General features: G+C 30.8%; 1 protein-coding gene across 1 annotated transcript; it reads left to right on the forward strand.

Moving 5' to 3' along the window:
* Positions 1–221: 221 nt before the first annotated feature.
* On the forward strand, positions 222–13,701 carry LOC100778575 (long-chain-alcohol oxidase FAO4A). The gene is made up of 3 exons (XM_003547770.5): positions 222–629; positions 1,588–1,857; positions 11,710–13,701. The coding sequence occupies exons 1-3, from the start codon at positions 252–254 to the stop codon at positions 13,546–13,548; spliced, it is 2,487 nt and encodes an 828-aa protein (XP_003547818.2). The 5' UTR covers positions 222–251; the 3' UTR covers positions 13,549–13,701.
* The last annotated feature ends 943 nt before the right edge of the window (positions 13,702–14,644 follow it).

Raw genomic sequence — 14,644 nt, forward strand, 5'->3', positions numbered from 1 at the left:
TTTTTTAAAAAAAAAAAAACTAGGTTTTACTGAACAATAAATTCTACAAGTGTATAAACTTGATGAGATGTACTTTAATGAAAAAGGAAATAGACAACTTATTAATTAATTACACTATTTTTCTATTTCTATTTTATTATTTAATTTGGAGAACAAGTCATGTAGGTATTTATTAAAAGCCAGGATGGTTTGCACTCATATATACTTTGCATATATAGCATTTAGCCATTAAGAAGAAGAAAAAAAGAAAGATGAACAGAAAAAGCATGGAGAGCAATGGGGAGAGCCATAGCAGAAGTGGTAGCTTCAGGGTGGGGTTCGGGTTGGGTCCGAATGAGGCAAAAGTTCACACTGTGGTTGAGCTTGGTAGTGTTGATTATACGCACACTACTACCACTTGTCTTCTTCTAGATGATGATGATGATGTTGGTGAGGAGAGAGAGAAAGAGCAGAAAAAACCTCTTACAAACTCTCTCTCTCCTAGGCAGATGAAGTCCCTTGTTGCTCTCTGTGACACCCTATTACCTTCCATCAACAACAACAGCAACAACGTTTGTGGCTCGGATGATGATGAATCTGTTGCCAACTTCTATAAGACTTCGGCTTCGATGGCTGGAACACCTGAGCATGTAGGACTAGCCACCTTTAACCTTCTAAGATTTATCTCTTTCTCTTTTGTTATTTTTCACAATATAATTTTAGTCTAGCTTGGACGACTCTTCTTCCTTTTTCTTAGAGAGAAAGAGATTTTAGTCTTGGACTTGATATGCATGGTTTTGATTTTTCAATTATTTTAGTCTTTATGAGTGTGATATTTTTAAATAGTTTCTTACATTTACAATAAAATGACGTGCTTTTAACAATATTAAAATAGTGATTGATTTGGGACGAACATGTGACATAACATGCATATATCTTAAACCATGACATTTGTACTGTAAAAATTTCAAAATTTTCGAAGACTTTGTAGGAAGAAGACATTCAATCATATTTACAAAATATATTTTACCTTTTTAAACAAAATTGATGTTAAGTTTTTTTTATTTACTGGAGAAATTAATAACTAGTTTTTTTGTCAGATAATTTTTCCACTGTTTTCCCTTTATTTTGTATATTATTATAATACAATATGAAACTAAGATTATAAACGAAGACATAATACATGCAAATTTCACAAAACTATCTAAATTTAAAAGAGTGTGTTTGAGTGTTTTTGCATGTACTTAACTTTAACACTTTCTAATATTTTAGAGGGTTTTGTATAACTCTTCTCTTTGCGTGGATCATTTCTAGAATCAGAACATGCCTCTTGACTTCCTGTGTCACTTGACAATGACTAAAATCATTTTATCATCTTCTAACTTATTATTACTGTCATTTAAAAACTTATACAAATTATTTCAAACTGATAAAAGTTTTTATTTTTTTATCTATTAGTTATAAATTGTTAGTTCTTGTTGTTAGTATAGAAATTCAAATCCACAAATTATTAGTTTTCTGCTAATGGAGATGCAAATTTAATCTTTTATCGTATATTGTACTAATATCTTTCACTTTTGTTTTTTTGGGGTTTAATTTAATTTGCAGCTTGGGATATTGATTAGTGAGAAACTGAGGCACCCAAGTACATGGCTCTTGTTGCTGTCATTATGGCTGCTGTCCACATGGTTTGGCACATTCATACTGTGTGGCATGTTGAGCCTCTCAACAAAGTTTCCCTTCTTCCATAGCTACCCTGAGTTGTCTCTTCTTAAACAGCAAAAAGTGATGCAGTCTTGGTCTCTCAGTTACCTTCGACCTCTTAGGATGTTGTTCAGAACTATCAAGCTTCTCACTCTCCTTGTCTTCTTCACTCAGGTAATTAATGACCTCATTCATATCGAACGGTAGCATGAGCAGACCTTACACAAATTGAGAAACACATAACATTTAATGTCTCTCTTGCTTCGTTTTTCTTTCACTGTTTTTTCTTTCTTTGGCATTGCTTAAAAACTGTTTGTTTTTCTTTCTTTGGCCCATTACTTAAAAAGTGTTCTTCTTTCTTTCCTTTCGCATTAATTATTGAGATTATTTTTTATATATTACTAGTGTAAAATTTACATTGTGAATCAATAAAAAAAATCATGTCAAATATGCCTTTTAAAGTATATACTAGTTATAAAAATCAACAAATTAATTATGTATTCCAATTAAATTCCGATTAGTTGATGGAATATTGTTAAAATAATTCACACTATCAAAGCATATACTATAAAATTACTAAGTGTTGCTTTTATCAGCTAGCTAGCTTTCATATACAAGTAAATTTTATATTTTCAAATTGGGAATAGTATTATGGAATATAAGTACTAAATTTAATTTGTCGTTGTTCAGTGTTTACAATAAAGGTTCTCTTTTAGTTAAATATAGTGGATAATTTAATAATAAAAAAGAGTATATTTAATTTTATGTCTAGAAATATAATTGAGAGAAAGGGACGGGGAGGAAAATGATGGAAGGGAAGGAAGTCAAGTGGTGGAGATTAAATTGTATGCTTTTGTTTAGAAAAAAAAAAACATGCAAAAAAAAAACAAAAAAAAATCTCTCATTGACAGTTGAAGTTAATAGGAAATGAGGAAATAAGATCCTCTTTAAGTTATTATAATGGTATTGTAACTCGTAATATTTTTTCGGTAGAATATGTTTAATCTCTTTAAATTATTTTTTCAAAAAATACATTTTTAGTCTCTCATTTATAGAAATATATTATATTTGGTTTTTGCTCTCCACAATATAAAAAAAAAAAAAGTTGACAGAAATTTCATTTCATTTATGAAAATACAATCATATAATACATATCTTAAATCAAAGACTAAAAGAAAACGACTTATTTTTTAAAGATTAAAAATATACTTATTCTATTTGTATGAACTAAAAACGTATTTAATTAATTCTATTTCTCACTTGTTTGTTAAAGGTAATTCTTATGGTAAAGAATTGTTCTTTTCTTAGGTACACGTGGGGGGTATTTTATGACAATTTCAATGTTATGAATATCCGATAATGCAAGCCCATTATTGAAAAAATATAATTAATTATAAATTTTATATTTTTAAAAGGATTTATTATTAGAGAAGTTCCAGTTTGGGAAAAGGCATTCATTTTTTTGTGTTATAAAGTTTGATCCAAATGTTACTTTATGTGTTATTTTGATATTAATGAAAGGCAAGAGTTGATTCTTGGGATATTAGTGAAGGATTTATTCGAAAGAGATTTATTATGTAAAAATAAAAAATGTAGGAGTATTTTACTATAGTAAATATTAATTAGTGTGCTTGAGGTATTAGTTAAGAAAATAAAAAAAGATTTTTATTGAGAAACGTAAAATTATATTTCTCATATTTTTATATTTTATCTAATAAATATTTTTATTTTTTAATATCTTAACCAATGTGCGAATGATACTAATTAATAAGATACTTTTGTTTTTTATATTATTTACTTTTACAAATAATTAAAAGTATTAAATGCTGTTGATTAATATTTTTAATTAGTTGACTTGTATACCCAATATTTTTAATTAAGGCACGAACTTAAATAAATTCTAGTCTAGATGTTTGCACCCAAAATGCTGGATGTCTTAATGATAATGTGCATGCACAAGAGCAAATAAAAACGCATGACAGCACGCACTTCTGTTCACCGACTCAACACATTTAAGACTTTAGAGGAGATATATTCTAAAAAGTTTAATTATCAATTTGTTACTAAATTATTTTAAATAGTTAGAATTTAATCCTCAAATTTTAAAAAGTTTAATTTATTTTTTAATTTTTTTATGAATCAATTTAGTCTTTAAATTTTAAAAATGTTTGATTTGATCTTCAATTAATTAAAATAAATTAATTTGGTTTCTAAATTATTTTAAATGATTTATTTTGATTCTCAAATTTTTAAAAATTTGATAATTAAATTGATTCATTTTTAAGAATTTGAGGACCATTGATTCATTTTTAAGAATTTATGATCAAATTAAACATTTTAAAATTTGGAAACCAAATTAATTTATTTTTAAAAAATTGAGGATTAAAATAAATTTTTTTAAATTTCAAGACTAAATTAAACCATGTAAAATAATTTGAGGATCTAATTGATAATTAAGCTTATTCAAAATACTAATATAAGTACAAAATATTGAATAGGATTTATTTTAAATAAAAGGAAAAAATATGTCAAAATACTTGATAAATTACTCCTTTAAAGTAATTTAGTTGATCGCATTTAATTGAAGAGTACGTGTCTTAGAGATAATATAAAAAAGTAAATTTTTTTTTCTAATTTATTCTTCCATGGAACTTGATAACATATATGAAAAAAAATCATAAACTAACTCTTCAATTAAATGAAAATTATTTTGGAGATAATATAATAAATGACGTAAAATTAATTGGAATGCTTTTATATTTAATATCAAAATATGATTGTTTTTTTTATTATATTTGAGATAGGAGGGAGTATGTGTTTTTAATAAGAACGTGATTGACAGTGCATTTTATTTTTGAAATTATTTCTTAAAACTTTATTCTTTTTTAAAATATGATTCGTGAAAATTAAAAATTGTGTTGGTAAATTTTTTAAGAATCAGAGTTAAAAAATCAAAAAACAATTTTTTTCTTTTTTGAGATACTTTTTAGAAACTATCTTTACATGCTTTTCTCAAAAATTAAAAATCACATGTGGTAGAAGAGAAAAAGCGTAATATAATTACAAACGCCGAAAACACGGAAAATAAGTGGTTCAAATGAGACTGACCAAATTGCTTCCGTGCACCTTTGGAGTGGTTCTCTCTTGTCTATGACTCTATGTGTATCACAGACGGATTCATGAAAGTATTAAAGGGGATCGGAAACAAATTTACATAATTTTTTAAATATTTAACTTCTAATAAATAATATATCTATTATTAATTTTATGTATAAAATTAGAATAAAATTAAGTATATATTAATTCACAATTTTATTTTTCTTATATATTTTCTTTATTAATATTATTTTTAATTTAATTTTTTTCTCATATATACTACGTAAAGGATCTTAATTAAGGGGGAGAGGGGAGGCCAAAGCCCCTAGTTGCCCCCTAGATCCGTCGTTATGTGCACCAGGTTTTAAAATAAAGTAAAACTGTTTTGTGTATAAAAATTTAATATAACTGTTTTCTATAACTGTTTAATCATTTATAAAATGCAGTAAAGCTGTTTCATATAAAAATATAGAAATAACAATTCAACTTTTTTCTTAAACACAAAATGAGCCCTAAAGAAGATTACTTTAATTTGGACCAAACAAAGTACAACTAAAAACTATTAATTCAATAACAATTAGTTGCAGTAGAAATTAATTGCCCCCAAAGCAAATTTCTTTATAATATGAAGAAACCAAACATTATAATCATCAAGGAAATTACGTAAACATCCCTTTTAAGTTTAGAATTGCAGGAAAGATCCCTTGAACTAAACAAATTTAAAAGTTTTCAAATTATGGCTCTATTTGAGTGGGTTGGTATGCAAGTATTTGCATAAATATTCGACTTTAATGTCCCAAAAGGCGAAGTGAAACACCGCCAAAGGACTCATTTATATGACTGTTATATGCTAGCTCATATGAACTAGCTAGTAGTATATAAACAAAGAAGTCAAGGCAAGAAATGCTCAGTGTAGGGCACGCATTCATACTGAAGGGCTTTCCCCCATAATTATTGTATATTTGATTAGCATGTGCAAATATTCAAATTAAGTCCAAGTGGTCACTTACAGCTCGGATATTCACTGCAACCGTACCCTAAGTAGGAATACTGTCCCTGTCAAGGGTCATTCATGTGTCCCTCATTCAATTTTCAGGTACTAAGCTTAAAACTTTAGATTGTGCATCATAACTATACTAAAATCTTTCCTTTGTTAAACTCAGATAGACCCACAAGGTCTACACACTAGTTTTGAATTAAAATTTGTATTAATCGTATCATTGCTCAAGGAAAACACAAAAGTGTCCCACAATAAGGGGAAAAGTAAATGATGCCAGCTCAAGAAAAGGAAAACATTGGAGAGGAGTAAATATTATTCACTTAGCTTTCATTATGACAGCTATTAGTCCTATGCCACAAAAATTAGCTGATAAAACAAATCCAAATGGCAATTTGTGTAGACTGTGACTGTCCCATGCACTCTTCAGAAAGAAAAAAAAAAAACTGTCTCAAACATTAATTAGCTAGCTTTTATCCTCCATCTAATGGGGTTTGATGTAATTTAAGACCATAGCAATGTGTTGATTAATTTATATAAGTACCATAACTTTTTCTTATTTCCATATAAAACAATGAAATTCAACATAAAATATTATCAAAAATTCATATAGTACTTAAATATTAAGCACACATTAGTCTTTCATTTTTCATTTTATTTTTTTACACTGATTGTGAAAATTATGTTTCAGTGTTTCAAAAGTAAGGTTAAGACTAGGGAGCTAGTATTGGTTCCAACCTACTTTGTTATTGGCCCCTATCTAATCGCAAAAAAAGTCTATTTTGTCCCTCCCTTTTCCTACTTCCTCTTTTCCATCATCTCACTCACTCACTCCTTGCACCCTCCACCTTCTACTCACCTAATTCCCCACAACTCCACCCTCCTTCCACCACAGTCGCGCAACCATCATCACCACCAACCACCTTTGTGTGGCACCACCACCCTATCCAATCTCCTCCACATTGCACCACCACCAGTCCCCACCATCACTGTTGCATAGAGCCCCTGCTCGAGCGCGACCTCCACCCATGCAATCTACATCTTTGAGGCTCTGTGGGTGCAACTCCTCTCTACTATCACTGTGTCGTCCTGCACATCCATCACTGTGCACTCCTTTACCATAACGAAATCGCATTCCACATGGATATTTGCCCGTATGGAGTCGTGTTTCCATTCTATATATTTTTCTCACCCCCACTTAATCCAACGGAATCGTGATTCCATTGTGTTAAAGGGGTGTCGCAAAATATAACAACAAAATCACGATTCTATTGTTATGTTTGGGTCAGAAAAAATTGTACAACGGAATTGTGATTCTGTTGTATATGAATGCAATAGAATTACGATTTCGTTATGCTATGGGAGGGGGGGGGGGGGACTGGTGCATGATGGAATCATGATTATGTCGTACATTTTATTCAACGAAATCACAATTCTATGGAGAGGGTATTTTTGAAAGAAAAAAAGTCTTAGCCCCTTAGTAGGGGCCAAGAGCAATTTTAATGGAACCAATAGTAACTCTCCAAGACTAAATAATAGATACAAGCAAGGCCCAAATTTTGTCAAAATAGTATAGCATATTGTTATTCTTTTCCTTTTTTCTATTTTCATACACTATTTTTAATTAAAATTATTACTCTATTCTCTCCCCTCACACTCCTTCGCATTCTCTTCTCTACTGCCACCCCTCACCCACCTCCACATATATTCATATAACACTCACATTGCGTCTTATAGCTTTCTATTTTTATTTTTGCCTTAAATATGTTTTAAATGTCTATAAAATGAGTGTGTTTTGATTTTGGTTCCTAAAAACAAAAATTGTTTGTTTTTCATCCTTTAAAATTTCAAATTATTGTTTTTAGTCCATGAGAAATGAGAGAATTCTGGTTTTGGTTGTAGTAAAATATTTTTCTTTAATTTTCATCCTTACAAAATCTAAAATCACTAAAATTTTCCCTAAAGTTCATTATAAGGTAGATAAACAACTAATTGTAGGGATCTAAATTTTTTGAAGTATCACATGCTAACATTATAAAATAAACACTAGTGGGTACCACCACACACGTGGATTAACTAATGTGAGATTATTCCAACTTAATCAGATATCCCAAGTTCAAGTCCTGAGTATACAGTTGTATTAAATACTTGAAGGGAGAGCTTTCTACCCATAGTGATCCTATCCATCTCAAACAGGATTTCCTCCAATGGAGAATACCTTTGGTCTAAACCAAAAAAATAAACACTAGTGGGTGTCACTTGGGATGGTCACTTGACCTTTTGTCAAATGCAAGCAATTAATGAGTGTTGCATAATTGTAGGGGCCAAAAACAAAATTTCAACTTTTTGAAGGATTAAAACTAAAGAAAAAATTTTATAAGGATTAAAATCATAACTTGTTAATTTTATAGGAAATAAAAACATATTTAAACCTATATTTTTTGTATATCAACAAAATGAATTTTTGTCATGTCGAGATACAACACAAAACTTGTTCTGCTATGTATCTCAACAGATTTTGTTTAGATACACAATGGAAATGATTTCATTGCGTATCTTGATAAGCTTTTGTCTAAATATACAACAATAATATTTTTGTGGTGTATCTCACAAAAATCTTGTGAGATACACAATGAAATCATATTTCTATTATATATCTCGATAAAATCTTATTGAGATACACAACAAAAACATGTTTCTATTGTGTATCTTGATAAATTTTGCCAAGATACATAATGAGAATGTATTTTCATTGTGTATCTTGACAAATCTTGTAAAGGTATACAACGGAAATATGTCTCATTGTATGTTGTTCTCAACCCAAATATCATCAAGAGTATTTTGGTAAAAAGAATCATTGAAAAATTGGGGTGTGAACTTAACAAACAGGCTGTGAGAATAACAAGCCCCGAGCCAATTCAAGTTTGTCAAAATTGGGCCAGCAAATTTTTAAAACTATGCAACTTTTTTGGACAAATGCTATATCCACTTCCTTTTTCTAAGTACACTTCCTTTTATTTTTATTTAAAATTCATACTATCATAAATATTCTTTATACCCAAAATATCCTTTTATCATTATTCCAAAAAGTAGTTTCTAGAATTATATTTTAGTTTTTTCATTTCAGAAAGTACTTTTTGGAATACAAGATCTTAAACAGAATTCTCAAAACTATTTTTTGGAATACAATAATAAATTTCTAGAAAATAATTTCCAGGATACTATTTTTTTATTTTCCAGAATACAAAATCTAAAACAGTATTCCAAAATCTACTTTCCAAAATTTAAAAATAAACATTTAAAAAAAATAATTGTATCAAATTTAATTTTAAATTTTATTTCATTCACATCTATATTTCTTTTAATTATTCATAAATCACACAAAAAGAGCACAAACACACCGTGTTTGAGAGTTTGATGGTGAAAAAACACTAATGTTAGACAAAGAGACCAAACAAGCAAGGAAGATTAGAGCAAGATATTGAATCGGAGGTCATAAAGGAAGTGAAAGAGAGGAATGATGCTAATGAAATAGAGAGGGGGATTTGTTGCCTTGGAGGGAGTGTGCAACGAAGTGAGGGAAAAAATAAGGTTTGAAAAAAGATGGTCATTTAAGTCATAACCAAATTAAAGTAGGCAAGGGGAGTGCACTTAGAAATAAATGGGAGAGGATATATCATTTATCCTTTTCTACCCTTAAGCCTACCGATCACCCAAGCAAGCCCAAGACTAGGGAGAAGACGTGAGATTGTTTTTTATCTTTGGGAATTTCATACATAGAGCTGTCAAAGCGGGCCAACCCACTCCGTTGTGTCCCGCCCACCTCAACCTACCTTATAAATAGGTCAATCAAACACGACTTACTTAAGGGTGAGTCTTGAAAATATTAAGCCAACCCAACCCACCATAGGTTGGTGGATTAAACAGGTTGATCTATCAATCCACTTAATTTTTTTAAAATATTTTTTAAAAAGAAAATTCAACAAAAAATCGATTTTTTTAGAAAAATAAATTTGAACAAATTAGAAAATATTAGTTTAATTAAATCCTCCACTATACACACACCGCACATACAACAAAACATATTATCATAAGCTAGAACTATAATAACAAAAATTTAGAAAAATGACAAGCATTTCATGTTTACATAATAGTTTAGAATAAAATAATCTTGAATAAGACACTAACAAAATAAAATCAAAGTCTAGAACTTTAAACTTTAATGTCTTAAAACAATATTACAAGATACTAGATTTTTTTAAATGGATTAAGTGAACCAACTCAAACTGAACCTAGATTTAGCCCGAGTGGGCCGAGTCCTAAGTGGGTTTTTCTCAATCAATTGTAACTTATGTAGTTTTTTTGGGCTTGACCCAGTCCGAACCCATGATAGATCAGGTTGACTCACAGATTTGAGTCTGTTTTGACGGCTCTGGTCATACATACAATTATAATCAAACAAATGCAGTGCTGATTGAAAAATACATTGCCTCACCTAAATACAAACCCAATACCTGTCGAGCCAATCTCATCAAACAATATACAAATTGGGTTCTTGAAAGGGATCCACATTAAATTACACCAGTCTTCTTTTGGGCTTCTACGTGAATGTTTTCTTAAATGAAAATAAATGGACTATTGCTTCCTACACTTTTCATGTTGTTTCATGCACTGTTTTTTTTTTTATTTTTCTTCCAGAGTGTTCATTCCATATTGTAAAAGTACATTTCAAAATAACCATTCCAAAAGGTTAAAAAACATTTTAATAAGAGTGCAGGAAGTAGTAACCAAATAAATGTGTGTGTAAGGTGAAAGCAAAAGCAAGTGCTCCACTATTCTTGCTATGTATAAGATGCAATTGTGGCGCAATAACAAGACCAATGTATCTAATGATTGAACACTTGACCCAACCTCTCTTAACGAGAAGAAAACCAAAAAACTAAACTAATCACTGCCTAAATCTTGTGTAACCTGCTTAATAACTTTTTGTAGGCATTGGATTTCATTAATGCACCAATCAGTTCAAGATTTTTTATTAACAAGATCAAGTGTACAACATTTTTATATATTTTTAAAATTATTTAATACTTCATTAATCAACTTCATTTTAACATATAGTTTTAAAATATAAGTAGATATCATCTAGAAGATTACATACCAACTGTTTGATGTCTGATAAGAATTGTTCTAACTTAACTATTCATCTTGAGTTTGATTCTTAGATATACAATTATGGTTACATATTTGGAAAGTAGTCCTACTTTGTTGGAATTGGATTACCTCCGGTAAAATATATACATACTATGTGGTTTGTACTTTACTGTGGCAGACCTATTAGGAAGCCCCCTCATTTCAACAAAACAACTAGTATTTATTGTAAAATTTTATATTTTGTACCCTTAATTTTCAGTGTTTGACCCCCTAATCTAGTCACATGTGAGAGTAAGTAAATACACATTATTATTTTAATAAAATCATAGGTATTTATCTTAAAACTTTATATTTTGTACCTCTTATCTTTGTTTTGAAACCAACTATCCCATTTCTCACTCTTCTTATGTCTTCAATTATTTTTTCTTCATCCTCATATATGATAATCTTTTTTAAAAGAATGCCCCCACTATACAATGTATATTCTATTTTCTTCATCCTCGTATATGATAAAAAAAATTTAAAAGATTGCCCCCACTATACAATGTATATTCTATTTTTCTAAAATTTGATACACATCATTATCAAGATTCAAGATGATATCATATGATTCAAGGGGTTGGATTTAAGAAATTTGTGTTTCAGAAAAATTATAAGGGAAGTAAGTGTTTATAAGACTTATTCCTCGAGTATGCGAATGCCTTACATATATACACGACCAAATAGGTTGAGACGAAGTGTTTGACATATTAAGTTATTAACCATAACTATTTAATTTTCAGCTAGATGAAGCAGAAGACAACCCATCATGGAAGGCAATTAACTATTGTGGACCTGATCCAGAGTTCAAATCACAGTTGAAGAACCACTTCTTTACAAAGGAAAGAGGACAAGAGGAAAAAGAAGATGAAGACTATGATGATGGTACTGAAGATGTTAGAGGGCCTCTTTACAAAGGTCTTATATACATAAATTACCCACGAGACATCATCACAGATTCTCTAAGACGAGTTGGATTCTCTGTCTCTGCTACTCCCAAAAAGACTAAGGCTTCTAGCCTCTCATCTCCTTCTTTGGTTATCCAATGTGATGCTGTGGTTGTTGGTTCTGGCTCTGGAGGAGGGGTAGTGGCTGGGGTTCTAGCAAATGCTGGTTATAAAGTGCTGGTGTTGGAGAAAGGAAGTTATTCTGCTAGGAACAATCTTTCCCTTCTTGAAGGACCAAGCATGGACCAAATGTACCTCTCCAATGGTTTGGTTGCCACAAAGGATATGTCTGTGCTAATACTAGCAGGTTCCACAGTTGGTGGAGGGTCTGCAATCAACTGGTCAGCCAGCATCAGAACTCCTCAACATGTGTGCAAGGAGTGGTGTGACGGCCACGAGCTCGAATTGTTTGAGAGTAAGTTGTACAAAGAAGCCTTGGATGTTGTGTGTGAGAAAATGGGAGTGCAATCTGAGATTGATGATGAAGGATTCAACAATGCTGTTTTAAGAAGAGGGTGTCTAGAAATGGGGTATCCAGTGTGCGATATTCCTAGGAATGCTTCGTCGGATCACTACTGTGGCTGGTGTTGTATGGGGTGCAAGGATGGAAGGAAGAAAGGTACACTAGAAACATGGCTAGTGGACTTGGTGAAATCAGGTAATGGTGCAATCATTCCGAGTTGTGAGGCTATTCAAGTGTTGCATAAGAAAAAGAAAGGAAGAGACAGAAAAATAGCAAGGGGAGTGGCTTTTGCAATTGAATACAAGGGGAAAAGGGACATTTGTGTAGTAGAGTCAAAGGTCACAGTTGTAGCTTGCGGAGCACTTAGTACTCCAGCATTGCTTAAAAGAAGTGGATTGAAGAATGAAAACATAGGGAGAAACTTGCACCTTCATCCAGTGGCAATGGCTTGGGGATACTTCCCTGATTCACTTTCACCTGAGTTGTGGCCAGAGAAGCATAAAAAGAGCTATGAAGGAGGGATTATGACGGCAATGTCCACAGTTGTTGCACAGTTTGACAAATCTGGATATGGTGCAGTGATCCAGACACCTGCATTGCATCCTGGTATGTTCTCAATTCTAATGCCATGGACTTCTGGCAAGGATATAAAAGATCGAATGCGCAAGTTTTCTAGAACGGCTCACGTGTTTGCACTGGCAAGGGATCAAGGATCAGGAACTGTGAATTCGCCTTCCCATATAAGTTATCAGTTGAAAGACGTCGACAAAGAGAATCTAAAGATTGGACTTGAGAAGGTACTGAGGATTCTTGCAGCAGCTGGAGCTGAAGAAATTGGGACCCATAACAACAAGGGAAGGAGCATAAATGTGAAGCAGGTGAGCTATCATGAGTTTGAGAAATTTGTGAAAGAAGAAAGTTCAATGTCTTTGACAGACATTTCTACACCATTGTGTTCAGCACATCAAATGGGAAGCTGCAAGATGGGTACCAACCCAAGGGAATCAGTTGTGAACCAAATGGGGGAGACATGGGAAGTGGAGGGCCTTTATTTGGCAGACACAAGTGTCTTTCCCACTGCTTTGGGTGTGAATCCGATGGTCACTGTTCAGGCTATTTCTTACTGCACAGCACAATATGTTCTTGAAGTTCTTAGAAGGAAAAGAAAGTGAAAAAAGAGAAACAAAAAACTTTTGCTGCCCTAGAAGCACTTCAGTTTCAATAATATTAAGTGTGATGTTCAACAATCAACAAAAAGTAGCGTGCTAAAAAGGACATTTGTGTATTCAACGTACCAGTGGAATATATTTATACTTTTTTATTATTGGATATATATATATATATATATATATATATATATATATATATATATATATATATATATATAAATAATATTGACCATGTTTGTTATATATATATATATAATATTGACCATGTTTGTTTAAATTTTTCTATAAGCACTTATACGAGAAAAAATAAAAAAGTAAAATGAATTGATTTTATCTTATAAATTAAAATTAACTTATGCACTTAAATTTGATAGAAATTAAATTCTCTTATTTAATTTTTATAAAAACTAAAGTGTATAAATTAATTTTGACTTATCAGAAAAACTTTGTTAATTTTACTTTCTCATTTTCTTCTAATGCATGTGGAAAAGTTTGTTATCTAAATAGACTATAAATGTGATCATTAATATTTCTTTCTTGGAAAGCCTTACTGTTTGTTTCTACATCTTGAAAATAATAAAAAATCTATCCGCCATGCATATACTTTATAACAAGCCTAATGTATGTTTACGCAAAAGCTTGCCTTTCAAGGTAATATATGACTGTTGGAGGAAGGCACATCCCTCCTAAAAGATAAAAAAAAAAAAACAAAAATTAATCTCCAAAAATATAAAGAATAAGATAAATTTATCCTCTAGTAAAATTTGTATGTTAACGTTAGACAATCTGTCTACAGGACATGTAAGGACGAAAATGTGAAAAGTAAAAAAAGAGAACGTGAAAAGAGAAGAAGTAACAAAGGTAAAAATTATATCAACATTTTTGTTTCTTTGAGTCACCGCCTCAATGTCAACCACTCAATGTCATATGAGCAATTATTCTGTGATATTTTTATTTATGCATATCACGTAAGTAAATTTTCTAACGTTAACAAACAAAAGTTAATAGTAACACAAATTTATTTCACTTTTTTCACAGTCAAAAACTAATTTTTATATTTTCAATTTTTAGAAAAATTTATCCGCATTACACATTTTCA

Source organism: Glycine max, chromosome 16, assembly GCF_000004515.6.
Source record: "Glycine max cultivar Williams 82 chromosome 16, Glycine_max_v4.0, whole genome shotgun sequence".
Classification (NCBI taxonomy): domain Eukaryota; kingdom Viridiplantae; phylum Streptophyta; class Magnoliopsida; order Fabales; family Fabaceae; genus Glycine; species Glycine max.

Excerpts from the sequence above, each read along its gene's own strand:
- LOC100778575 (XM_003547770.5), top strand. The coding sequence starts at position 252 with ATGAACAGAAAAAGCATGGAGAGCAATGGGGAGAGCCATAGCAGAAGT. Across the intron at positions 630-1,587 it reads TGGCTGGAACACCTGAGCAT|CTTGGGATATTGATTAGTGA; the intron begins GTAGGACTAGCC and ends TTTAATTTGCAG. Across the intron at positions 1,858-11,709 it reads TCCTTGTCTTCTTCACTCAG|CTAGATGAAGCAGAAGACAA; the intron begins GTAATTAATGAC and ends TTTAATTTTCAG.